Source organism: Anoplopoma fimbria, chromosome 14, assembly GCF_027596085.1.
Source record: "Anoplopoma fimbria isolate UVic2021 breed Golden Eagle Sablefish chromosome 14, Afim_UVic_2022, whole genome shotgun sequence".
Taxonomy (NCBI): domain Eukaryota; kingdom Metazoa; phylum Chordata; class Actinopteri; order Perciformes; family Anoplopomatidae; genus Anoplopoma; species Anoplopoma fimbria.
The window spans coordinates 6930243-6943242 of NC_072462.1; the positions used below are offsets into that span (position 1 = coordinate 6930243).

A 13000-nucleotide genomic window follows, 5' to 3' on the forward strand; every position below is an offset into this window, starting at 1 on the left:
CAATTTAATTGATCATATTATTCATATTTTTAATTTGTTGTGGTGTTGAATTTGCATTTTAAATCTGACAAATAATGTTATTTCTTTAACTTATTCAATATCCCCATATGTTTGCTGTCATTGCATTTCAATTTGAGAATGTGTTCTGTTCGAATAAAGTCTTTAAAAAATGGAAGATGTAGTACAGAGTAAGCTATATCTTTTTATACAACAAAACAAATCATAATTGAAAACAATGACGTCGTTTCGATTTCAATCCATTTATTTGAATTACTAGACAGTGATCCATAATTTCTTTGCAAATCCTCAATACACCACTGGAGACTCATGGGTAAGAGGACAATCTATGAGGGGACATGCACTGATGCACAAACACACACATGCGTGTGGACACACAAGATATTGTGCTTTACAGAAATCCCATCTTTAATTTACTGATGTTTATTCCTAATGACCCAAGAGAAGCTGAAGGGCTGATTCCCAGTTTATGTGTCTGACATGTGATTGAAAACACACACACGGTCTGACACTGCACTGATGACTTGGTTTCATATTTAACTTATTCTTATCCTAGGTTTCAGATAGAGTCTGTAAAGTTAAATTGCTATTTGTAGATCCCCCCCCCCAGTTTTAAAACAACAATTTCACAGAGGAGTGGATTGCTTAAATGCAGTAGTTGGTCATCTATGGCACAAGGTTTTTTTGTGCACACAATGTGCTTTTATTGGAGATTGCTGACACACAAGTTGCCTCTTAATCTGAAATACTGAGTGTGTGACCAGTAAAAGGTGATATTATTGCTTCACTGCTTCTCGTGCACACAACTACAACACTATGGACTCTACAAATGGATTTGTGCAGTGTACCTCTGGTGTGTAATTGAATTTGCTACTCCCTACTGTGAACAACGATGCTACTCTGTAGGTGCTGCCAAGCATCACACTTAACTATATAGTTCTCTGGATTGCCAGTGTTAAGGTACAGTAGATGCTACAGCAGCCGTAAAGAATGAGATCTGACTCTAGTTTTAACAGGAACTATTGCAAGTTTTGTTTTCATAGTAAACTCCAGTGTCTAATTAACAAACACTGACAGACACACACACAGACACACACACACACATACACACACACACACACACACACACACACACACACACACACACAAACACACTAGCTTAACAAGCCTATGACTTCGTTTTCCAGCTTCACCCGTACAATACAACAGTGACTTCAGAACATTGAGATAACCCATCCATTTGGGATGTTTGCGTTTAAGAGCTGCTGGCACCGGCTGCATCTGGTCTGTTGGGAAAATGATAGAACAAAACAGAAATATTAAAAGACGGGTATGTTTATGTATTGCTGACAGAAGAAAAATGGCCATCGTAGAGGACTTACTCTGTTCTGCCTGCTGCTGCTGTTGGCTCCAGTCCCAGCAAAAAACTATTCCTTCTTGAATGAAAGAAGAAAATAAAGTGGTCGTTAGAGCAGAATTTATTGTTGTGAAGTGATATAATGCACTGGTATTTGATGAATTGTAAGATGTGCAACTCATGATACATTGCACAATTAATCAGACAGAGAACAGTATGTGAATTCTACAATGTTGCTCCAACATTTATTAACAGTGTAATGGATCACTCTGCAATAAGGACTGGCTCATTTATTTTACTGTAATGATAAATGAGATGTAAGCGATGCATTTAGCATCTTTTGCAACTTTTTCCCCCCCGTGTCCTTCCTGTAATTGCAACCATAGCCAAATTCAATTGGTCCCCATCCAGCAGAAGAGTCTCTGTGATCTAAAAGTGAGCCATCTGATAAATGAGCTCTCCAGCCAAGGATAAAACTGAGGTAGGGGCCACTGCCTTCACAGAAGGAAATAATGAGAGGCAGGAGAGTAGATGCTTACTTTGAGTTCTCTGCTGCTTCCTTCAGTTCCTTGTCAAGTCTAGAGGTGAGAGTTCAAATGACAAGATGAATATAAAGTAATTTAATAAGACAACTGAGGCTTCGAGGAGGTGGGGCTGGTGCAGCGTTTTGGGGGGTTACAGGGGACTCACCTAATGATGCACTCTGGGATCTGGATGCAGTCCATGGGGATGGATTTGTGCAGTTCGTCCAAACTGCTCACATACTTTATCTTACTGCTGAACTTGGTGCTGTGACAAGAGCAACACACACACACATAAAAAGGGCAATGACAGGCTCATAAAAAGCACAGTGAAAGTAACCAGCTTGGCAACAGAGGACCTCGATAATAATCTGTTTTTTTTTTTTTTAAAAGTGAAACTTAAGTGGTCAAGCTCTGCTGCAGTGGGCCAATCGGTGTCTTGCCAAAGGACACATCGACATGGAGAAGCTGCTGAACTGCCGATCCTCTGATTCAAGCACGATCCGCTCTCCCACTGAGCCACAGTCGCAATAAACAAACTAAACAAAGACTGGACAAAGAGTCGACAAGCATGCTAGCTGCTCTGTGAAGACATACTTGGCAAGGCAACTAAATGCTAACATGCTGATGGTTACCATGTTAAAATGTCTTCGTGTAGCATGTTAGCATTCTAACCTTTGCTTGTATGTCATTAAAAATCCATAGTATAGTATTTCATAAAATAAATCGCTGTATTAATTGTCATAAAAATTTCGTATGTAGTATGTCAAAGTCACAGTATAGTATTTCATAAGAAAGCCATAGTATTTAATTAAAAAGACATAATATATTATCTCAGTAAACGGTCCTACTATAGTTTGTCATAGAAAATTCATAGAAAAAAGTCATACTATAGTATTTCATTTAAAAAAAATCATAGTATTTTGTGTCAAAATGTCATAAAAAAGTCATAATATAGTATTTCATTAAAACTAATAACAGGTCATAGTATAGCATGACATTAAAATGCCTTAAAAAGTCATAGTATAGTATGTCATTAACATATAAAAAGAAAATTCCTAGTATAGTATGAAAGTAGAAAGTCACAGTATTGTATGTCGTTAAAAACCTCTAGAAAAATTCTGTTAAATGTTAAAACATCATAGTAAAGAAAAGTTTTTAATGTCGATAAATAACTAGTTTAAAAACAAAGATTTGCCACATTGTCAATATTATGCCTACAAATCCTATAGCGGGAGACCAAAACAACTTTAAAGTATCTTTTCTTTCCAACACTCTGGTGTCTTCAAGTCATTTGCCTTTGTAGGGCACTATTATTGTGTGTACAAATTTTCATGGCAATCCATCTAATAGTTGTCGAGATGTTTCAGTGGCAGACGGGCCAATGAACTATCACTAAATGATAGACTATTACTGCAATCTCTAGAAAGAAATATGGGATCATTTTTACCTGATGAAGGGCTTGGTAATGGCTAGAACAGTCCTGATAAACCATGATGGATGGAGAATGATGAAGGATTTCAAATTCTTCCTGAGCCTGAAGACATCACAATATAACATGTTAGAACTGTTTATGTTTATGTTTCATTCACCATGACAAGTTCTGCAACTGTTATCTCTCACAAGTTATATTATCACATAACCAACCTTCTGTCAATCATCTGATAGCATTTCTTCAGCCAACCAAGGCCAGGCATTCTTCTGTGGGGTGTGGCTCCGTTCAGGTACACGATCATGTAGTCCTCTGCCACCATCAGCTCCAGTGTACTGATCACATAGCTCAAGACAAACAAACACACACATATTTAAATACTTACAAATGTGATGACTTTGACTTCTACCCTAGGAAGAATTGCTTATTACCACTAAAGACAAAGTACAGCTGAGGCCAGATATTTTGGTGATAAATTATGACATTTTGACAAAAGTTAGAACAATTCTTTGGTATGGGAAGATGAACTTCTTTGTACACAATTTTATGGCAATCCATCCAATAGCTGTCGAGATATATCCCTCAAAAAAAGTGTCGACTTCTTGTGCTACAAAGAAGTACGGGGATAACTGAAGTCAGTGAACCAAAGTAGTGGTTTGACTGACAGACCTATTTTGCCATCCACAGAAGCATCTATCTGATGGATTACCACAAGTATGGCTAGAAATAGAAAAACACTTTTCTATTACCATTGTTTTAATAAGGTATTTGACTGTGTAAATACAATGAACTAGGATTGCTGCCTCCGCCAATCAATCAAGTGGCAATTTACACCCATGTCTGTCCAAAATGTCATCACTTGTATGTGGACCTTTGGTTGAAATTGTCATAATTAACATATAAATTCCGGAGCTACGGTCAAAAAGGTGTTTTGTCAGGTCATAGTGACCTTTTTTTTTGTCCACCAAAATCTAAATCACTTAATCCTTGAGTTAAAGTGGACATTTGTGCAAAATTTCTGAGACGAATACTACTTTCTCAATTTTCTCATGAGAAATCACGTTCGCAAGTATGGGACAGACTGATGGACAACCCGATACGCAGGCATGAAAATGTGACAAATACACCAAAACCACTAGCTAGTGTGTAGATTAACTAGAGGACAACAACATTGTAGTTCTTGAAACAATTATCCAAAACAGATTATTACATTGCGACTATAATGTTACACCACATTATGCCACCGTCACATCAGAGCCCCTTGCAAAAACTCTCCCATTTCTGCCACTGTATCAGTCATGTATTCCAATCAGGAAAAAAAAAAGCCAAAAGCCAAAAGGAAAACAATGTCACTGTTTTTTCACATTATGTACATCAAAATGGTGAATCGCTTGAGCAAGAAACGCACAAACCTGTTTAGTGACTCTGATTGCCAACAATATGAGGAAATAGGAGTCTGTCTTTTTCTGTGTTTGCGAAACTACCAGAATTACGAGAAATGTCTCTACTCTGATGTAAGCTATGAGAAATTTGTACGAATGTTGCTTCCTGGATGAGCTGTTTGCTTTGAATTTCTCCTTTTTTAATTCTCCTGCATCCATCTCAGCAGCTCAATCAGACTTCTACCTTTACAAATCCAATACCGTGAATCAAACCAATTTTATTTTCTAATCTCTTTCTCATTTCGCTCCTCAATCCCCCCCACCTTCTCTCATTCTTCTTGGTCAGATGGGAACTTTGTTATTTCCTTTGAAAATAGTCGACAATATTCTCAGCCAACATAGTCCTCTCTAGTTCCCTCAATAACTCTAACTTCAATGACTTCTGGCTCACTCTGACTCTCCTCTCTTTCTGATCCAATGTCATTCTCCAGCTTACAAACCATCACTGCTGATCCACTCTGTTTCGTGACTATTGCGATCATCTCCCACTGACATCAAGCTGCATACCATTCACCTCCCAGCTATAGTTAACTCCTCCTCGCAAGGATTCAGACCTCAAGCCATCTGGCATCAGAAAGTGCAGACGCTATGGTTTACATCCTTTCATTTCTATCCAAAACTCTCAGATATGCCAGCTTACTCAATATCTTTCACAGAACAGCCTGTGGGATCCCAATCACCCTGTCCAAGCATGAAATGTATCTGTGCCAGCACCACAATGAAGACGTCAACATGGGAGGTCTCCTCAAACAAGCTAGACAATCACCTTACTTCTATCACTTTATTTGAATAGTTTTCCTTGAGCAGAGAAGCCGTGGCAGATTTAATGTATAAAGAAGCATCCTCAACATGCAAAATACAATTTATAGTGAATAAAATGTATCTTTCGAGTGTAGTCCCGGATGCTGTTTGCTTTGTATAAATCCAGAAAGGATGGCATCGGGTCTTAAAATGACATAGAACCTGAGATGTGTCATTAAAAGAGTCTTCAGCAATGCAAGCAGCTTTCTGAGACTTTGTTGCTTTGAGCTACATGTATGCCAACATGCAGACATGCTCTCAATGACGATGCTAACATGCTGATGTTCAGTAGGCATGTCAATTTTAGCTTGTTTGCATACAAAAAAATGGCTAATTAACACTGGAAGCAAATATGGTGATCCTCTGACTCTTCCCCTAGCGCCACCGTGAGATTGGATGAAATCTCAAAGGGTCACCAAAGTAAGAGCTTTGTCCTCTGGGGACCATGAATGACTGTACAAATTGCACTGTAATCAATCAGATGGGTTTTTTTAAGACATGCTAGCTTTATTTGATGGCAATATAGGTCTGTCAGTCGATCCACCATATTGGTTCAGAGTCAAATAACATTTACTAGTGGAATTTCTACACACATTCAAGCTAAATAGCAAAGGGATAACATTACTAAAAGTTAAAAGTGTGTGTGTGTGTGTGTGTGTGTGTGTGTGTGTGTGTGTGTGTGTGTGTGTGTGTGTGTGTGTGTGTGTGTGTGTGTGTGTGTGTGTGTGTGTGTGTGTGTGTGTGTGTGTGTGTGTGTGTGTGATTGCAGAGTAGAACTCACAGGAAAAGGTTCTCCATTATTTCATGGTAGTCCTCGCTGTCACTGTCTGGCAGGAAACAGGCAGCAAACACTATGATGGCATTCACTCCGCTGCCATAGTAGCCTTGATGAAAACACATAAAAATAAAAGTGATAAGTGTTAACCTGACCTTCCATTGTTGGTGAGCGCTTAGCCCTAATTAGCATAGTTTTCATAACTTGATTGCTCCCATATTTTCCTCTTTTATGTTCAGTTTATCCGCCAATCCGTGTCTCTTTTGTCTAGCTGTCTCTCCGTCTCGTTTGCTCTCACTATTTTTCAGTCTAGTGATATTTACTTTTATTCACCAACCCATTCATCACCAGATTTGGTGTCACCCAGACAGAGGGTCTTTTATCTAAATGACAGAGCTTGTGATATTTTCAATAGCAGACCTCTCTGTTTCCATGGAAAGGCTGTGTTTCACTTAAGCCCACAGCACAGTGGGAAGAAATTACACTACCTTCTGATGGCCCTGGGTTTTTAGAGGGCCCCATAGAAAGGAAAGAAAGAAACGGGGGCCCTGCCTGTGAAACCAATATGGCCTGATGCCGTTTTCGGCCTTAGTTTAGTTTATTTAAGACTACAAAGATGGTAAAAAATTTAAATAAAAAGCAACTAAAAAGGTTTTTGAAAGGGTTGGGTGACCCTCAATGCTCCTTGGCTCTCTTGCTGTTTGTCGAGCTGAAATTACATTTGTGACAGAAAAATAAGCAAGAACTATTTCATTAATCGATTACATTTTTTTTCAAGCAAGAATACCCAAAAAGCTTTGGTTATAGCATCTCAAATGTGAGGCTTTGTGGCCTTTATTTTATTTTCTGACATTTTATAGACTAATCAATAATTTGAGAAAAATGATTGACAGATCAACTAAAAATTTAAATAATTGTTATTTGGAGCCCTAGTGTTTTGATTATGGTTGTGCAGAGCGCTATCAACACATTCCCACACAAGTTCACATCATTTTCGTGTACTACTGCACCCATTTCTTCAAATATTAAGTTTAGTTTCATTTGATTGGTCACTTGTCTATTTACTCCAGAGAGTTGTTAGGGACAGCTGAGGCAACCCTTCACCAAACACAGTGTATAGTGTTGTCATGTGGCCAATTTTCAACTTCAATCCTATTGTTCGAATGTTCAAAATTTCCACTGTGTTTTGTTTGGGGAGAGTTCCCTTTCTGATGGCTACCGGATGATGTAATACTTATCAGCAAGCCTTAACTACAGCTTGTATTTCCTCATTTTTTGGTTGGCCAGCCTCCAAGGCAAGACGAAGCATTTTTCAAAATGAGACAGCATTCTGCTATCTCGTTAGCCGTGAAGTGGCAGAAAACAGAACAATAGCTGAATGTGATACAGTAGACCAGAGATTATGACTTTTAGAATATGCTGTTATTTCTGGAGTCAGATATTCAGGCCTGCTGTAGACTCAAACTCAACATATTTACTGTGCTCAATCAATAAGTATTCCCATAATAATTCTGCTGAATAAATGCTGTCAGTTCCAGATATTTTCAATGAATTTGGTTGTTTACTTCTGTTTCTTTGTGCCAGCATCACTTACTTTTTTTATTTTCTATTAACAGAACACAACACATTTTTTCAGTTCTATCTTAAAACCTTTTGATGCACTTACTTTATACTTTATGATGAAATAATGTTATATAAAAAATGTCTGACAAGATCATACTTGTGTTTCGTAACCTCTATAATGAACCTAAACTCAATAAATACATTTTAGATGCAATGTATGCATTTCCACCTTTACTACAATCAGTTGCATTAGTTTGGCCTGGTGATTAATTCTAGCATCTGTTTAGGATAATTATCTGTTAGGAAAAACTGATAAAATCCTAGATCCATAAGCTGGAAATCAAGGACAAGGAACATATGTGAATCATTCAAAACTGCAGTTATTAATGAAGGCAATTTATAACCACTTCAATCGACTCATCAGCTTCTAATTCTAGCGGATGGTCAGTAAGAGAACACTGTTTAGAGAGAGTTTACTGAACGAGTCAAATATGATTCTAAAAAGTGACCATCGTGGAAATTCTGCCCTTATATATAAGTATGCGAGTGTTGTTTCAAGTCAGACTTTAAAAAATGTGAATTATATCCTTCAACTAGACAGTGAGCAGACTAAAAGTTACTGCTTATCCAGTATGGGGTATATTCAAAAATATTTGCCTCTGTCCATACAGGTGAGGGTAAAGATGATGCTAAAAGGTTCTTTAATAGTCACCTCCATGGGAGATGACTCTCATGTAGGGCTCGATGATCTTCATGTTGATGCGGTGCTCCTGCTCCCCGATGATGACTGTCCTCCATAGTTTGCCGTCCTGGCGCTCCTCCTCAGCACTGTATGTCGGGATTGGATTGTAAGGCTCACTTGTTCCGCTCCTATTGGCTGGATTGGGGTCTGATAGAAGGAAAGAACAATTCTGTGTTATAGGCACAGGTGTTACTAACATAATCGGGGATGACTCTGCTGAGGTCAAGTGTCCCAGTAAGACAGGACAGTATGACATTTAACCATCATGAACAATACCAGGACCCTGAAACTGAAGCAGCTAAATGGAACTCAGCCATCAAAAACAGTACTGGTAAAAAGATTTAGAGGGGACGTATTATGAAAAACTCACTCTTTCAATGCTCGTACACATAAATTTGGGTATCTGGGATGCCTACCAACCCACAAACTGTGTTTTTTCTCTGGGCTGCTTAGCTCAAAAAACATGTGATTCAATAAGTCATTCAGATCTGTCTACCCTTCCTATGTCACATGCAGGATTTCTATTGGAGTATCCCCACCAATGGCTTGAAAACTACCTTTGCAAAGGGGAACTATGTTTTTCTCGCAGGCCAATCAGAGCAAGCTTGGCTTTTTTTGGGAGGGGGCTTAAACTGACGGGCGCTAAAAAACAGAATTTCATACAAAAAGGGAACACAGATATATTCAGACGGAATAAAGAATAAGAAAAAAGCATGTAAAGATGTTCTTGCAGAATCCAAAAATACAAATATGAACCTAAACATTTGCATATGTCCTCTTTAAGTTCTTAGTCAACCTTGGTGGCATTATACCATAAAACATAATAATTTATAATGGCTAAATCAAAAAGACATTGTCTGTATCCTGACAACGACCCACCTTCCCAGTCCATTTCATGGTCCGTGTAGTCGAGGTAATCCCCCTCATCAGGAGTGTCCAGGTCATCAACATTAATGTCAAGATCATCTGGCGTCTCCCCCAAGTCATCCTCGCTCTGGTCCAGTGACAGGCTGATTCGAGGGGCAGAGAGCTTCTTTCTTTGGCTCGGACCTCCTTGCAGGGGAAGAGAGGTAGGAGGGACTACAAAAAAAAAACAACAATACATACAAACAGTTAGTAACTTGGATTGTGGTTTCTTTACTTTTTTTAACTGTTTGCTTTAAATCTTGAGCATTGGTTGACTTATACGGGGCGGCTGTGGCACATAAGGTAGAGCGCTTGTCCCGTAACCACAAGGTTGGTGGTTCAAACCCCTCTACCGGCAACATGCCGAGGTGTCCTTGAGCGAGACACCTAACCCCAAGTGTTTTGCAGCCCGCTTTCCGGGATGGGTTAAATGCAGAGAAATAATTTCCCCATTGTGGGACTAATAAAGGATTGATTATTATTATTATTATTATTATTATTATACTGACCTGGTCTGCCTTCGCCCCCCTCAGAGTTCATTTTGCTCTCTGATGCCGGGTCCATCCCCAAGAGGACCTATAAGAAGATAATTACAGTTATTAAATACGATACAACAAAAACCTGGATAGTATTCAGACTATGGTGTAATGCAATGATTCCTCTAAGATGAATCTTGAATCTTAATCTAATTTTTGAGTGAGGAAGACCAGTTGTTGAAATAAAATTGCAACTTGTGCCAAATGTTAAAACTACCAGTGGTGGAATTTAACAAAGTACATTTATTCAAGTACTGCACTTGAAGATATTTTAAAGTACATGAGTATTTCCTCTTCTTTCTCCACTAAAATTCAGAGGGTAATATTTGTTACTTTTTATTCCACTACATTATTTGACAGCCTTAGTCACAAGTAAGTTTAAAGATTAAGATTTTTACATATAAAACATATGATACATTTAGAAATTATGATGCATTGTTGTAGATTAACTTTATAAGCAGAATATAAAATACTTCAAATTATTCAGTTTGTTCAACAGTAAAATGCTACTTTCACTTTAAGGCATTAATAGTATTACTAATTAATATTATATATATTAATAGTAATAATAACACTAATAATAGCATAACACTTACAGCGGGCATTTTTTTGCATTTTGAGTACTTTTATTCTTGATATTAAAGAGTGTAAGTATTATCAGAAAATTGCTGATACTACTTACATACATTTTACTTAAGTGACATTTTCAATGCATGACTTTAACTTGTGAGTATTTTTATCTGACAGTATTGCTACTTTCACATAAGTAATGATACCTCCTCCACCAAAAACTACTTTCTGAAATGTGTTTTGGACCAATAAGTAGAGCTAGTTTATTGGTTTTTTTGCAGATAAAAGTGTCTTATTTGGTTTTTAAGTCATTTAGAAAAGGTGTCACCCTCATATAGTTTGTCCACCAGAGAGCACTGATACATTTATTTAACTGTATAATATCCAGCTTATGATAAATCTTTATCATGATTCTTTAAAAAAAACGAATCCAAGCGATCCCTATGAAAATCAACGTTAACGTTATGTGTTCATGTTGAAAGATTACCATGTGACAACAGATCTTAATCAGACATCACAATCAGTAATGGCCTCAAAAAAACTCCAACATCTGTCTGGCTATACTACAAAGCATTAGTACAAGAAGCCCACAAACACCAGCATGTGTTAACACATTGTGTAGGCAATTGATTGTACTTAATATTCTATCTAATCCACTGAAATATTTCCAGAGCTAAGAGAACAGTGGTAAGGTGGTAAGGGGAGGGATGAGGGAAATGAGAAAGATATTGAGGTTAAAGGTCATCTTCCCCAGTGAATAATCCTTCCATTTAAACTGGAGGAGGGGGAGGATGCTGAGGGGTGGGAGAAGGGGAGGGGAGGAACCAAGCTTGTTACATCATGACAAGCCCGTTCCCCCCTCCTCGCTGTCTTTTTCTACTGCTGATTCAATGACTGTACGCCCGCATGAGCACAGATTGGGCAGGGATGCAAATTCACAGTGAGTCACGTGTGCTTATTTGCAAGAAAAAGAAAACATCCTTGTTTCTCTTCGGGGAGACATAGCCTGGAACAAGGAAGATGTGATTGTAATTACAGCTGCAACAGAAAAATGCTGATGGCTGACTCCTGTACAGATGACATCATGCTGACGATTCACAGGGAGATGTACAGCATGTACACACACAAAGAGATAGAAAACATACAATGACACGCTAGCCGACATTGCAGAATAACAAAATCAGCATCAGCTGTTATGTGCATCCTCCATGGAGGATGCTGAGCTGATTCAGATCCACTTCAACAGCACAGCACAGGATCACAGTGCTGATGAAAGCAGCCCCTCCCTCTCTCGCTTCCTGTCTGCTGGCTGTGAGAAAAAAAAAAAACCCACAAGAACATATCCCTTTATCTTCCTTTTGTCTCCGTGGAATAAAAGCCTTTTTACTCACCACTGGTGGGGCTCGGGATTCTCTGTCCTTTTGCTTCTCAGAGCATGGATGTACTTCCAAGTTCCCTGCCTATTTCCTTTTTTTCCCAGCCTCTCGGTGGAGATGCTCAGCTTACAAACAGCTCACAGCCTCCACCATTTTGTGGTCACATGATCTGGGCCGTTACCAAATAAGGGCGATCACCTGCTATAACAGCTCTCTGCACAGTGGCTTCCTCAGGCAGTGTCACTGAATGGAGATATAGGAGGAGTTTATGTTTGTTTGTCATTATTATCCAAGACTAGGGGCAATAAACTCTGCGTGTATGTATAGGCGTTGCATTGTAATTACTACCCGGTAATGTGGGTCTGCTATTAGCGCCCGAGGGAAGATTTGTGAGCCTGACTTTGCAGCTTCAAAAGATATTAGCCCTTGGGGTAAAAAAAAAGCAATAAACAGCTGTCTGTTTCATGTGCTGATAATATTCACACGCTTTAACACAGGCTGGTAAGAATATAGTGACTGAACCAAAGCAAATATCTGATGCTTACCATTCCCCTATCTACAAGGCAACATCAAGTGTCCATTATATTCTGCATTAGAAGTGACCTTTTCAACCCTTAAACAAGCAAACTACTGTACAGCTGCAAAGCAGATACAATCAATAGTACCTAGACAGTCAGTCCTTCCGTGTGGAAACAGGCTTTGTTCTCTGCACAGGTCTTACCCAACTGGCTGACTCATTTCACTTACCACTGTTCAGTCCCAACAGAAAGACAGACACCAGCCTGTCAGACCTTTGCACATTGTTGATCATTGTTGAGTCCAAAGGTTGTATCCACAGTGTGCCAATCAGTGTGACCACGCCTGGAGCTCCAGCATAGAGCAGACACGTCCAACAACAGCTTTTGGTTAATAAATACAATGCTGCCGCACTCAGATATCATGGATGAATCAGAAATTTCTG

General features: G+C 38.7%; 1 protein-coding gene across 5 annotated transcripts; it reads right to left on the reverse strand.

Moving 5' to 3' along the window:
- Nucleotides 1-251: 251 nt before the first annotated feature.
- Nucleotides 252-12821, reverse strand: prune2 (prune homolog 2 with BCH domain). Of its 5 annotated transcripts, XM_054612161.1 has the most exons (13): nt 12585-12677; nt 12388-12464; nt 12055-12282; nt 10067-10133; nt 9531-9731; nt 8622-8798; nt 6353-6455; nt 3544-3675; nt 3347-3433; nt 2066-2164; nt 1915-1953; nt 1401-1454; nt 252-1304 (listed from the first exon to the last, which is right to left on the reverse strand). In XM_054612161.1, the coding sequence occupies exons 4-13, from the start codon at nt 10119-10121 to the stop codon at nt 1274-1276; spliced, it is 978 nt and encodes a 325-aa protein (XP_054468136.1). In that variant the 5' UTR covers nt 10122-10133; nt 12055-12282; nt 12388-12464; nt 12585-12677; the 3' UTR covers nt 252-1273. The 5 variants fall into 5 exon arrangements, with proteins under 5 accessions (XP_054468136.1, XP_054468135.1, XP_054468138.1 ...); XM_054612160.1 differs by lacking the exons at nt 12388-12464; nt 12585-12677 and adding an exon at nt 12705-12773; XM_054612163.1 differs by lacking the exons at nt 12055-12282; nt 12388-12464; nt 12585-12677 and adding an exon at nt 12787-12821.
- Nucleotides 12822-13000: the final 179 nt, after the last annotated feature.